Source organism: Eretmochelys imbricata, chromosome 4 (genome assembly GCF_965152235.1).
Source record: "Eretmochelys imbricata isolate rEreImb1 chromosome 4, rEreImb1.hap1, whole genome shotgun sequence".
NCBI lineage: Eukaryota > Metazoa > Chordata > Testudines > Cheloniidae > Eretmochelys > Eretmochelys imbricata.
In genome coordinates this window covers 97673964-97688809 of record NC_135575.1, presented here as the reverse complement: position 1 = coordinate 97688809, position 14846 = coordinate 97673964, and the positions used below count along the sequence as shown (strand labels likewise).

The following is a 14846-nucleotide window of genomic DNA, read 5'->3' as shown; positions in this document are numbered from 1 at the left end:
GACTTGTCACTGGGGGAATGTCAACCCCCGATGTTTGCTGAGATTTCTCAGGATCTGTTCTCAGCCCCCCGAAAGACCCGGAAGACAAAAAAAACCAGGAAGGCCATGAAGACCTTGGGAACCCGGATCCTGACCCAGGGCCAGAAGACCTCCCTAGTAGACAGATGGACACGAGCAGCCAACAGAGAAACTTCCACCACAGAAGGTGAGCCAGAGGCTGCCCCCAGCCATGACAGCGGCGAACCGTTGGAAGAAGCAGAAGCTGGCCTCTGGGAGCTTGGGCAGATTAGTTCCGGGAGAGAGCCTTTCGGGCAGGACCAGGTGGAGGACCCCAAATATGATAACGCCAGGAAAGAGGTGGCCGAGATCGATGGGATACCCGTGGATGGAAAGGTCCGGGGTCCCGGACCTTATTTTATAGTGAAGAAAGATTACCTGTACCGTGTGGTGCAAATGCAGGAGCAAGAGATACAACAACTTCTGGTGCCACGAAAACATCAAAAAACCATATTGAGTCTCACCCACAGTCACCTGTTTGGAGGACACCTAGGGGTAGAGTAAACCCAGACACAGATCCTGCAGAGGATCTTCTGTGGTGAGGTTCTTCAGGAGTACATGAAGATGTCCGGCGATACTGCACCTCTTGTCCAGAGTGTCAGTTACATAGCCCTTGCCCACACTTGTGGGCTCCTTTGATACTTCTTCCAATAATAGAGGTTCCTTTTGAATGGATAGCCATGGATCTGGTAGGGCCCCTAGAGAAGACCGCTCGGGGCCACCAACATGTGCTTGTTATACTGGACTATGCAACCCGGTACCCGGAAGCTGTTCCCCTACGCAACACAGCTTCCAAGACAATAGCTGAAGAGCTAGTACAGATCTTTGCCCGTGTTGGGCTACCCAGGGAGATATTGACTGATCAAGGGACACCTTTCGTGTCCAAGTTGATGACAGATCTCTGTTCGTTGCTCCATGTACAAGCCCTACGGACCTCTGTATACCACCCGCAAACAGATGGCCTTGTGGAAAGGTTCAATAGGACCCTCAAGGCCATGATCAGGAAAGTGGCGAGCCGGGATGGGAAAGACTGGGATACCCTCTTGCCTTACCTCTTATTTGCCATCTGGGAGGTTCCGCAAGCCTCCAAGGGTTTCTTTCCATTCAAACTACTAGATGGGCGCCACCCCCAGGGCATATTGGATATAGCCAGAGAAGCCTGGGAAGAAGAGCCAAATCCTGAAAGGAACATAGTTGAGCATGTACTGCAGATGAGAGATCGGATAACCCGAGTTATGCCCATTGTACGGGAACACTTGGAAAAAGTACAGGAGACCCAACGAACCCATTATAACCACCAAGTGAAGCTTCGACGGTTCTAACCAGGGGATCGGGTGATGGTACTGGTGCCCACAGCAGAAAGTAAACTGTTGGCCCAGTGGCAGGGACCCTATGAAGTAATCAAAGCCGTGGGAGAGGTGAACTATAAGGTGCAGCAGCCAGGCCGCCAAAAACCAGAGCAAATTTACCACCTCAATCTTCTAAAACCTTGGCACGATTGAGAGGCATGCTTAGTCATACAGGAGACCCTTCCCCAGGAGGATAACTTACATGAGCAAGTGAGGATATCATCTGACTTGACGCCGATCCAGAAGATCGAGGCATCACAACTGAGATGTGCTCTCTACAAAACCAGGGAGGACGACTGAGACCTATCACCATATCCATACGATCCCCGTAGCTAAGGTAACATTGAGACCCTATCGAATCCCAGCAGCCAAAAAAGAAGAAATCAAGGCCAAAGTAAAGAAAATGTTAGAATTAGGGGTTATTGAAGAATCTTACAGTCAGTGGTCCAGTCCAATTGTTCTAGTGCCTAAACCTGACGGTACTACAAGATTCTGTAATCACTTTCGCTGACTGAATGAAATATCTCAGTTTGATGCATACCCCATACCACGCATCGATGAACTGGTTGACCAACTGGGTCGTGCCCAATTCTTGACTACACTGGGTCTGACAAAAGGGTACCGGCAGATTCCTCTGACTAAAGAAGCTAAAGAAAAGACCATGTTCTCCACCCCAGACAGGCTATTCCAGTACACCGTCCGCCTTTTGGGGCTACATGGGGCCCTGGCCACATTCCAGCACTCACAGCACCTCATGGATAAGCTGCTGCGCCCCCATACTAGTTATGCAGCAGCATACCTAGATGTCGTCGTCCATACGCCAGACTGGGGAACCCACTTGGAGAAAGTTTGAGGCAGTACTGTACACCTTAAGGCGGGCTGGCCTCACTGCTAATCCCACTAAATGCGCCATAGGGCTAGCCGAGGCTAGGTACCTGGGATATATTGTGGGAAGGGGCATAGTGAAGCCCCAAATGAATAAGCTAGAGGCAATTCAAAACTGGCCCCGGCCTACCCGGAAGAAGCAGGTACACGTGTTCCTAGGCGTGGTAGGCTACTATGCCACTAGGGCAAGTCCCCCTAATGGACCTGATGAAGGCCCGAGGTCCAGACATGGTAAAGTGGACCAAGGCAGCAGAGGGGGCATTCACAGACCTTCGGACGGCCCTCTGTATTGACCCCGTACTCATAGCCCCGGACTTTAACAAGGAATTTATTTTACAAACAGATGCTTCCGAGGTGGGGTTGAGGGCGGTTCTGTTGCAAATGGTGGGAGAAGAGGAACACCCAATCCTCTACCTAAGCAGAAAGCTTCTCCCAAGAGAACAGAAATATGCAGTAGTCGAGAGAGAAGGCCTTGCTGTCAAATGGGCTATGGAGACACTGCGTTATTACCTCTTAGACCAACGATTTATTCTTGTGACGGACCATGCACCCCTCCAGGTGATGCAGCAGAATAAAGAAAAGAATGCAAGGGTCACCAGGTGGTTCTTATCCCTCCAACTATTCCAGTTCCGCATACGGCACAGGGCTGGATGCCACCATGGCAACACTGATGGTTTGTCACGAGCATACTGCCTGGCATCCCAAGTTGCCCAACTCTATGGTGTTGAACAGTGGGGGGGGGGGAGGATACGTGATAGGGCAAGGTGAGATGGCTATAGAAAAGTAGTGGGAGATCGATATATTAGCTCCAGGCTACACAAATACCTGGTACCAGGATAAGTTAAATGGCAGCTGCTCTAGGTTAATTAAGAACTTTCTAGAAGGCAGGGAGATTGCTAGGTTGATTGGGACACCTGAAGCCAATCACGGGCTGACTGAAACTAGTTAAAAGCCTCCCAGTTAGTCAGGTGGGTGTGGATGTCAGGAGTTGTGGGAGGAAGTTGTGCTGTTGGAGAGACTGAGCAGTATACACCATATCAGGCACAAGGAAGGAGGTCCTGAGGTAAGGGTGAAGTGGAGCGTGGGGGCTGCTGTGGGGAAGTAGCCCAGGGAATTGTACGTGTCATGTTTTTAAAAGGTCAGCTACCATAGCTGATACTATTAGGGTCCCTGGGCTGGAGCCTGGAGTAGAGGGTGGGCCTGGGCTCCCCCCTTTGCCCCTCCCCCCCAATTAATCACTTGGACTGGGAGACAACAGAGACTGTGCAAGGGAGGATAGTTTCTCCTCACCTCCCTTGCTGGCTTATGATGAAAATGGCTCAATAGACTGTGACCTTTGTCCCTAGAGAGAAGGGTTACGTGAAGGGTCACAGTGAGCCTCTGAGGCTAGTGAAATCCGCCAGGAAACATGGGACCCATGGAGACAAGGACAGAGCTTTGTCACAGTAGCTACATGAATCCCTTACCTTGTGAATTACCCAGGAAATTAAATCAATATATATTTGCAGTACATGGTATGGAGCTAGCTAATTTACCCTAAATATTGTGGGTTTTACATTTTAAATCCTGAATATCAGTAAGTACCTGAATTTTTCAAAACATGTAGCTGATTTCATGTTATGCAAAATAACTAAAATAATTTACATAGACAACTTTTATTTACAGTACCTTCATATCCCCAATAATGACTACTGCAGTACAGAATATGCAAATTGCAGTGGTATGCACATCAAATGTAACAGGATTATAAAGACCCTAAATTCCAGCCATGTACCACTTCTAAATTTATATGTAGGGAAGCATCTTGCTCTCTAACACTTTAGCATGTGTTTTCTTTTTGAATGGGACATATTTTTGTGACCTTACTCATGGATTGTGTATTGCTCTGTATTGTGCTGTATACTGTATCATCTCCTCACAGACCTCCTGTCATGATCCTTGATGTACATCTTGTAGTGTTTACTTGCACGTGTAATGATTGCGTGTTAATCTGCTGAATGCAATATTTAGCTGCACCTGTGGGAACTTTTTTTCTAGGCTCCTCTCAGATCTCATATACATGCTGTGTTGTGTACAGTGCTGTGGTGCTTCAGCCCATTGGCCTACGTAAACGCATGAACACATCCCTTTAACACACTCAAACACTGTGTCTGGTGATTTTGTATCTTCTTCTGCTTGAACACTCTTACGATGTGTCAAGACAATACTTTGGGAACAGATACTGCTGTATGCTCAGTGAGTTCAGTTGAATGGAAGGTGTGTGGTTCTTCTCATGTTAAATTTGGTGTAGGGTACCAGCTATTATTGGATGGCTCTTGCAGTGAAAGTGTGTATATATGTTCTGCATCATTACACTCAGTTAAATCAACATTTTCAATGCATCATTCTAAGTTATCCACGTGCAGCAGAAAAACGACTGATCTACTCCTCATCTGTACCCTACGGATCATGCTTTTCTGGATTCATGGCCCTTGTCATACCCATTCTCCATTTCCAGAACACCTTTATCTTCCCCATATCATCTCCTGGACTTGCTTTATTTGGCATGTCTTTAGACAAAGAATCTGATACAAATCTCTGCAATTGTCTTAGCTGAGTGGCATGCTGGTATTACCTAAACATTTTATTCAATTACAGCTGAAATCCTGATTAGACGGGACAAGTGAGAATAGAAAATCAAATATATCTAAACTGAGTAATTAGTGAAATTAGACTCATAGATGTTCACCCCTGTCTAGGAAACATTTACACAATATTTCCATAGAAGAAAAAAGCATGGACACTAAAAATAAATGATAAAGTTTAAACTGGGGGAGGGGAGGGTTTCAAGGGTTCCTATAAGATTCAAGATTAAACAAGACATCAAGTTCTCATAAAATGATATGAGACACAGAGAGAGCGAGACCACCACAAGCTGGTCTGAAATATGTGAAAGATTTGATAAGATCAATTTGCAATAATTAACATGAGGAAAAACAGATAGGAGTGAGTTTTCTTTAAATACTCTTCTTGTAAAAAAATTTTTGATTATTAAAGCAGAATGGACAAGGTTAAATATCTATGCTTTGGGTTAGGTGTAGACAGATGACACATGAGATAAAAATATTAAATGCTTTCAAGGTAACAAACTATTATTTGTACTGTTGTAGCATTTAGGGCTTTTAATTAGGAATCAAGGTTCTATTGTGCAGGGCACTTTAAAAACAAATACAAACAAGGCAGTCCCGTCTTGAAGAGCTTACAAGTATAAGATGAAAGACAACAGGTGGATGCAACAAACAGATGTGGGGAAAACAAGGCAATAGTGAGACAGTAATGAACAAAATGTAACTGTCTGATAACACAAATGATTTGGCAAATAGTGAGAACACCACACACCACCAGGATTCCTGTCTCACAGAAGGAATTTCAGTGCAAGTCTATTACCAAGTAATTTCAAACTATACATAGCATAGTATAGTATAAAACCAGTGTAAAGTTCTCAAAAAAACTGAAGGAAATGTAATCAGAAATGATCACAAAAACATATCTGGGGACAGCTTCTGAAGCTGTCAAGAGAATCCTGGTAATAAAGAAAAATATATTACTTTAATACATGGGAATAGAGAAAGTGCTTTCCTAGATTTGTTATACTATGTATTTATATTTTTTGAAATTGAAAACAAAAACTATTTAGAATGTTGACTCACATTTTCTCTACACTGCCTATATTTTTGTTGTGGTTAACAGATAAAGAAATTTTAAAAATTAATTAAATGTAATACTTCAAATGGATTTGTACAAGACAGTCCATTATGTGTACCTTGTTTTGGAAGACTAGGATGGCAGATTAAGAAATTAACAGTTGGGCCAAGTTACCTTATTTCTCCATTCATAGGTAGGAAAGTTTTCTATAGCAGAGACTTCCTTGTACGTATTCTTATATATTATTAATAAACCTTATATTTCTTAATTACCTTTCATCTGAAGTGCTTTATAAAAATAGGCCCAAATCCTGAAAAGGGATCCACTTAATGGATCCTTATTCATATATGTACCATTTGTGGATTAAGGCCAAAATAAGACCCCTCTTGCAGAGAAGAATTTCATTCTCACTGCTGCACTAAAAATGTTGCTGATGAATTTATAATTTCAAATATGATTTAACTGAAGTCAAGGTTTCCAGTAACATGGCAACTAAAGACAGCCTTTAAACTAAATGTTGCTTCTTCTATACAAATGTATTTAATCAGCTATTTAGATTAACATACATTTATTCAGATTCTTCATTTTTACATTATTATTATTTTAGTAATGGTGAAGGATGCATTTACTTAATAGATGATTGATTTTGTACTTGTGATTTGTGTCAAGCCACATGTGGATGGAAATTGGGATTCAAATAAAAATGCACAAAACCAGCATTTTTAAATTGTTTTTCATTAGTTAAACAAACCCCCCTTAAGTAAGTATGTTTATCAAAACATGTTTTGCATTTAAAAATAACAAATTTATTAACAAAGGAATAATGATCTCTAATTAGGGAATTGGGTGGGATCCACAAATGGACTGAGGTGCTTAACTCCCATTTTTAGGCACCACTATGGTCCACAAAACTCCCACTGAGCTGCCACCTAACCCTGTAGGGGCCTATGATTTTACCTCTGGAGAGGCACATGGTAGCCTCACTGTAGCTGACCATCTTAGCAGGCACACTGCTGCCTCATGATCGGTATCCGGATACCTATCATCTCCCTCCTAAGACCCAGACTGGTTCACAAATTGGGAAAGATAGGTGTTTAGCTGCCTAAATTGCATGTGGGGACCAGACCCAATCTAGTAGGAAGCTTTGCCTCCCTTTGAGGGACCTGCTGCATCACCCAGATGGGAGGGGCAGCAGGGACTAGAAAATGGGACTGTGATGCGCCCAGCTCCATGAGGAAGGGCTACTCAGGCTGAGCAGTTATCACTCGCTGTGGTCTACACTGCAGTTACAAAAGGAGGACTTGTGACACCTTAGAGACTAACAAATTTATTTGCGCATAACCTTTCGTGAGCTACAGCTTAGGTTGACATAAGTCGGCTTAATTTGACCTATATCCGTGAACACACTACGGCCTTGGTCCTGCCAATGTAAAACCCTACTTACACTGACCTCCGTGAGAGGTGTAGGGCTTATGTCAGTGTAATCAGGGTGATTCACCATCCATGTAGACACTAAAAGAAAAGGAGTACTTGTGGCACCTTAGAGACTAACCAATTTATTTGAGCATGAGCTTTCGTGAGCTACAGCTCACTTCATCAGATGCATCAGATGTAGACACTGTGTTACTTACACCAGCTGTTATTCTTTCTTGACTTTCCTGTCCAATTCCATAGAGACCTAAAATTGACAAAGTCCACCCTGCTCTCAGCCTGGCTGCTGACAGGGCTTCCCACTTGGAAATGGGCTGCTCCCCGCCTGGCTGCTGCCCAGGCTCCCCCCTCGGAGTTGGGCCACTCCTGAGAGCGCGGGCGGCGTCAGGATCCCAGCAGGGAACGGAGGGGCGGGGGCAAACCAGTGGGGAGCCAGGAGCCCCAGGGGCAGCCCGGCTCTGAGGGGCGCGGGAGGAGCTGCTTCAGGCGGGAGAAGCCAGGCTCGCAGCCCGCCGCACTGTCCCTCTTTGGAAAGCGAAAACAGCCCCGGTGGGGACACGCCCCACCCCCAGAAGGCGGCTACTGCAGGCATGCGCTGTACGTTGCCCTTACGGAGGTTGACGGAAGGCCGCGGGGTAGACGTGCCCTGAGGGGCAGGACTGGGAGAAAGGGCAGCTGCTTCCCCCACCACCCTTAAAGCCGACTCCGCGCGTGCGCAGTTGCTACAGAGGCCGCTGCCCCTCTTGCCCCCCGGCTCGCCCTTGTGCTTCCGGGTCAGCCTCTCACCGGCGCACGCGCAGGGGCCGGTCTGGGACTGGGGCTTTGGCCCCGGGCAGCGACTGGCTCGTGCGGCTTGGCGGTGAGAGCCCCCCGTGGCGACCGGCCCCGGCTCCGCGGGCGCTGCGCCAGCCGTGCGGGGCTAGCAGGGAGCGGCTGAGCCGGGCCCCCGGGACAGGGACGCGCTGACAAGCCGGTGCGGCTGGCCGGGGAGCGAGCTCGCGCCCCTTGGCCCGAGTGTGACTCTGCTCCCGTCTCTCCTGCCGCAGGCTCCCGCCGCTGCCCCTGGGCGGGGCAGGTCCCGCTGAAGCTTCCCCTGGATGGATCCCGCAGCTCCCCTGAGCCGGGCGGAGCGGAGGCGGTTCTGCGGAGCCCGCGGCTGAGCCCCGCGTGGCCCTGCCTCCGCGCGGGCTGCGTGCGATCCCTGCCCCTCGGGACAGCATGTTGTCGCTTGTGACCAGGGCAGCGGGGGTCTGGGGCAGGCTGCGGCGCGCTTGTAGCGCTGCTGCTTTGTTATGTCCTCAACCGTGGATGGAAAAATGCCCCGCGGATCATGTTGTGTTCTCCAGTCCCTATAGTTCTCATAAGAAGGTGATGAGTTTTTTTTTTGTTGGAAATAGATACAATATTTGAAAACTAGTACTACTGTAGGGTAGGGGATGGCAATCCCTTTAACCCAAGTGGATGTCTCCTTGGCCCTTTAACTTTTATTTCTTCTCTTAGCAAGAAGGCCTAACTCATGCTGTTTGCGAGGATTAACCCCTGTTTGCATTTAATGCATATATCTGTTTGCATTTAATGCATACATCAAACAGAGTGAGTTAAGCCTTCCTGTTAAGCAGTGTTCTCAAGCATTTCTATGTTGTGACCCCTTTTCCTATTTAGCAGTATGGGATAGGCAAGATGGCTGCGACTTGCTGACATGTTCTTGACACACCCCTCCCCCAGCATGAGAAGACTGGTCATAAAATAATTACAGGAACAGGTTTCAGAGTGACAGCCGTGTTAGTCTGTATTCGCAAAAAGAAAAGGAGTACTTGTGGCACCTTAGAGACTAACCAGTTTATTTGAGCATGAGCTTTCGTGAGCTACAGCTCACTTCAGCGGATGCATACCGTGGAAACTGCAGCAGACTTTATATACACACAGAGATCATGAAACAATACCTCCTCCCACCCCACTGTAAATCTAGGTCACTTAACAGTATTCACTGCCAATAGCAGGGATCTCTGTGCATATTCAGTGGCCAGCATCTGCCTTTCTCCTCCCTGACCCTGGTTGTGTATAAGCCCTGGTCTACCTCAAAACTTAGGTTGATCTAGCTATGTTGTCCAGATTTTAAGCCCTGTGAAATATAGTTAGGTTGACTCCCACAGTAGGCACAGTGAATCGATGATCTAGCAGCTGCTTCTGAGAAGTATTTAGCTATATTGACAGAAAAAAAAAACGTTTACATGGACCTATGAAGTGTCTATAGCTGCACAGCTGCAGCACAGTAGTTGCAGTGTAGATTCGGAATGTTTTAGTAAGGAGTTGCTATTTGTGGTTCCTGGTTCAATTTCCTGTGTTGTTTAAAAAAAAAAAAAAAAAAAAAGTTTATTGTCCTTAGTAAGAGAACAAGCAGGAACATCAAGGAAATTTGAGTATTTTCCATACATAGTAGCTGGGATGGTTCATGCTCCCTCCCTTCCCCAGCTCAGAAAAAAAACAAAAAAACCCACACAACTCAAGCTTTTACTTTCATGAGGAAGAGAGTGGGGAGTCTTCATCGTTGGGCTGGCACTGCTATGTATATCTGTGTTCTGTATTTTCACCCTTACCTTAACTTACATCAGTTCTAGTAAAAGGCGGTTTATGCTATGTTCTTACAACTGTCTCAGCTCTAGTCACTGATCTTGCAATACTTCCATAAACCTTCAGGATTACATACTGAATAGTTGATTATCTTCACGATGATAGGTAATTTTATTTGTACAAATTTAAATAAATGTAAATTGTACAAAATATGTAATTGTCACCCCACGGAAAAAGTATCAAGCTTTGTATTTTTCATAAAAAGTGTGGTATGTCCAACATTTACAGCAAACTTAATGATTGATCTAGCACCTTTTAAAAATTAAGGTGGCTTACAAGAATGTAACAAACAAACCGAATTTCATTGGAATACAGCAGAACGGTATTGAGCTGGCATTTTTGTAAGCATAACTATGGTCAGTTCACTGCTTCAAAAGATAGTATATTCATATCAGTCATTTCCCAAAAATGTTGTTTTGGTGCTTGCCTATTTTCAGTCAGTTGGATTTTAATGTTTGCTCTGGTTCTAAATAAAGTTTGAAACTCAACTGTGTCTAATGGTCTGAGCTCAAATTGGGAGCTAGGTACTTGAGTCCTAATTGTGGCTCTGCCACTCATTTGCTGCGTGGGCAAGCTCACCTATGTTTCCCCATCTGTAAGGTGGGAACTCTTACTGAACTTGTGGGTATTTGAGGTGTGATTAGTCAATATTTGCATACTTTTAAAACAAAGCAGAGTGCTAGTATTACCATAGCTTAAAAGGCTCCAAAATGTTTGGCAATAGACATGGAAGGATAGCTTATCTATTTACTGTTCTGAGTTTTTTATGCATTCTTTGCCTTTTAAAGAACAAACAAAAAGAGGTCCCATTATTTCTGCTGAACATAGTGTGATAGCATATTGCAGCAGCAATATTGCTTTTTTGCTTCTAACAGTACTCTAATTCAGTGCAGTTGGAGACTAAGCAGTCCCTGAACAGTGCATGGGTTTTGTTTTTTTGGGGGGAAAAAATGAGTTACAGCATGCATAACAGTGCCTGTTACATGGCCCAGAAAATGGCCTATATAGGAGACTTAGGATCTGATCCTGCAGTCTTTATACGGATATCACCCATGGAAGTGAGTGGGAGACCTTTTTGCCTAAAAATTTACATAATTGGGTTCTGAGACTCAGTTGCGCAATCTTTGTAGTTGAACGAAGGCTAAAAGTCAGCCACAGAACAAAGTTTGCTTCAGAAATTTATAACATCCCTCCAAAAAGGACTTGATTGGCCACTTGATGTACTTACATGGCCGGCTGGCATATTCACATTCTGCAGAATTTAAACTTTTATTAAGGTTAAAAAAGTTGTAAATGTATTTTCTAAATGTAAGCATTTATACACTGTTTTCCTGCATCTGCAGATAGTTCAAAATAGCTGTTAGGTGTTAACACCCCACAACTCCAATTAAACTTATTGGGATGTTAATACCGAAGACTGTCACTTTAAAAGGCAGCATTTTATTTTGCAAGTATTAGCAGATAGGATGGGGAAAGGGTTGGGTGGGGGTAAATTGCTGCAGGAAAGCAAATATAGATGGGAGAAAGAAGCAGAGGAGGCAGTGAACCAAAGTAGTATGAGGAAGGAAGAGGCAGAAATAGGAGGGATCATGAAGCTGAGCATATTTTCTTGCTGAATGGGTCAATAAAATATTGACCAATTAACGAATCTTAATACATAGCGGCATAGTCTTCCCTGAGTCTTTGCACGCTACCTGCTGATATTAGTGAGAGTTCCACTTCGGATTGCTCATATGCATGCCTCAGTTTATACCCTGGTTCTCCCTACAGCTAAAAATGCAATTCAGTCCGCTTCAGGAATAAGTTTGACATTATTTGACTAATATATACAGAGAGTCATAAGCAAGAACCGTGTCCAGATTTATTTTTATTTTGGTTTAGGTGACTTGGTCCTCTTCCATCTGTCACCTCGTTCCAACTTTCTACCTCCAGTGCCTGAACTGGCGAGTTGGTGACCAGTCTGTCTTTGAAAAGCTATTTGTGTGTCTTTTCTTTGCCCTCTAACTCTCCTTCCTCTTGGTAGTTCAATAGAATTGATACTTAGTAATTATTGGGGGAATGGTTCCGAAAAGACTAATTGTGTAGTGGAATTAATTGCTCAGGTTACACTTGCAGCTGGAAATGAAACTTCACAGAATGAAAAGGTGAGCCATAGCATAATCTCAATTACCTAGTGTCTGAAACACTTGCACTATTTACCCTATTCCCTAGCTTGTCCTCAGAATTATTTTAGAATGCATAAACATGTGCAAAGCTGCTTCAAAATACTCTATTTACATTTTTGTCCCGATAGAACATTGAATAGATTTAATGGTAGCTGTTCATGTACTAATCTCACAAATGTTTGTACAAGTTACTGAAACAGACTTCAGTGGCAATGCAAACCCTGATGGGGAAAGGAAGAGGAGATGGAGGAGAAGTAACGATGAAACTATTTTTCAAGTTCCAAAAAAACAAGGGAATGAGGAGTTACTAGTTTCATGTATACAGTATCATTCTGCACCCTGGTTTGTGAAATTACACCCTAATCTGTTTGTGAATAGGAATCTCTACATTTTATGTTTTTCAGGAAAAACTGGATACGTCTATATTTCCTGTTGAAAATATTAGAAATTTCAGTATCATAGCTCATGTAGACCATGGCAAAAGCACTCTAGCAGACAGGCTATTGGAAATTACAGGTAAGCATTGTGATTAGACACGGTGTTTTTAGTTATCTGTACTTCTTATGTGGGCAGGCACTGTGCAGACTTCCTAGTACAGTTCTACCACAGCATCTCTAATATCCATGCTGTTCTAGTCCTGGGCATCTCATGTACATACACCATCAGTTGTACAGCAAGATAGATTTTGGTGTATTGCAAAATAATCTCAACTAGACAAACAAAAAATAAAACGAGGAGGGTGGAAAAGAACCAAGGAGGGGATGTGTTGGGGAGTGGGATGAATAGATTATATTTAGAAATGTAGTGGTCTCTGTGCAACTCCTGACAAACAATAAGTAGGTCAGTACCTACAATATTTATTGTACTTATTGTCAGAGTTTGAAGGGCATAGAAAATTTTGGGCAGTCAGAAGGGGACTGTTAAAACCTGGAAATTAAGAGAATGGTTTTGAGGGGTAAAATTTAACACAAGTACTTCAGGGTCATCCCTCCCATTTCGATGATGGCAGATATTGCTGACTGACTTTGGAGCAAAAAAATCTTTTGTATGTTCTTGTGAAAATGGAATGGTCAGGGGAAGGTATGTGTCACATACTTTATAGCTTGGTGTACTGGGCTGAGATGTGGGAGATCCAGGTTCATCGCTCTTCTCTGTCTGATTTAGTTCTTCTCTCTATGTGCCCCAGGCTCAAAAACCTTCCTGGCAAAATTTTGTGGAAATGCTACATATCTACAAAATATTTAGGCTTTAACAATATAGCACATTACACAGAAATTTCATTTAGATGAAAATGTTTCAACCTGCTCTAGTTCACATCACTCTTAGGAACAAGTAGTGGACCTTGTTTCATGATTATGGCGGTGTAGCTTTAGTGAAATCAGTATGGCTATATTATATTCTGGGTGAGTGTATGCTGGGAATGCACACCCATTTGTTGACCTGTCTCTGCAGTGTGCACATTAAGAATTCAGTGCAGATCCTGTGGGGTCTCTGCTGTTTTGCAGATCTGCTGACTGTTTCATGCCCCAAGTAGAAAGGGTGCAAGTGACAGAGATGCTGCTTCATTTGTGAGGTTGGATTTCTAGTAGACATGAAGGAAGTGTGCTGCTACTGAATGATCCAAGGGGTAGGAATTCCTTTGACCCCGACCCCAAAGGAACTCCCAGGCTATGGTCTGGAGTATGATTTATAGGTCTTCAGCCTCCCTCAGGGTGTCTGTAGCTTCAGAAACATAACACTGCATCATTTCACATTACAAAAATAACTTCTTGTAATCACAAGATCTTGAAACTTTTATTTTAATCAAAAGCTTAGATTCTGCATAAACTGATGGATAAGCCCCACTCATGAAGGAAAGTGTCCTGTGTGCCTTTGGAAAGTGGATTTGTCGAGCTTTGCTCTTACATAAAGTCACCATTTAAATCTATATTTAAATTTTGGGGAAGGAATCGTTTCCCCTTGGATCACTCAGTAGTTTGCTATGGTCTGTATTAGAAACTATCATACTCCTTTTAGACAGTGCAAAATTATACTTGCGTAAAATAAGATCCTAATTCAATTTTTAAAACATGTGTTTTTAGGAACAATTGCTAAAACTGACCAAAATAAACAAGTGCTGGATAAACTGCAAGTGGAACGGGAAAGAGGGATCACAGTTAAGGCACAGACTGCATCTCTCTTTTACAGTTATGAAGGAATGAACTACCTCTTAAATCTCATTGACACACCAGTAAGTTAAGTATTAAATATTGCTAAAAATCATATGAACCCTAAATGTCCTTACTTTAAAATACTCTTACTCTTTTGAAATGTTAGGTTTGCCCATCATTCTGTGCTATTAAGTTTGTAAATTAATCCTGAATATTTTTCCTCCACAGGGGCTTGAGCTGATGTGTTAATACCATACAGATGAAATCAACCAGACTCCTACTGCAAATGATTCTAGTTAAAGTTGTACGTGGTGTTCTAAATACCAATTTTTCTTCACAGGGTCATGTAGATTTTAGCTATGAAGTATCACGGTCACTGTCTGCCTGTCAAGGTGTCATTCTTGTAGTGGATGCAAATGAGGTAGAGTTCCAAATTCTTATATTCTGCGTAATAAAAAGTATTACCTTATAAGTTTTCCTAAGTCGCTTAAACT

The 14846-nt window shown here is 43.6% G+C and overlaps 2 protein-coding genes across 3 annotated transcripts in view; one reads left to right on the top strand and one right to left on the bottom strand.

Moving 5' to 3' along the window:
- Positions 1-8085, bottom strand: part of YIPF7 (Yip1 domain family member 7) — a 52205-nt gene extending 44120 nt beyond the window's left edge. The window contains exon 1 of the mRNA XM_077814590.1: positions 7607-8085. The gene's annotated coding sequence lies outside the window, so the exon portion shown is untranslated. The remainder of the gene's footprint in view (positions 1-7606) is intronic.
- Positions 8086-8191: 106 nt separating this feature from the next.
- Positions 8192-14846, top strand: part of GUF1 (GTP binding elongation factor GUF1) — a 50405-nt gene continuing 43750 nt past the window's right edge. Inside the window, exons 1-4 of one of the 2 annotated variants that reach the window (XM_077815705.1) lie at positions 8192-8774; positions 12607-12718; positions 14284-14432; positions 14693-14773. In XM_077815705.1, the coding sequence (XP_077671831.1) occupies positions 8625-8774; positions 12607-12718; positions 14284-14432; positions 14693-14773 (492 nt within the window). In that variant the 5' untranslated portion in view covers positions 8192-8624. Of the gene's footprint in view, positions 8775-12606; positions 12719-14283; positions 14433-14580; positions 14774-14846 lie in introns of those variants that run through there. The other variant, XM_077815706.1, reaches the window with a different exon arrangement.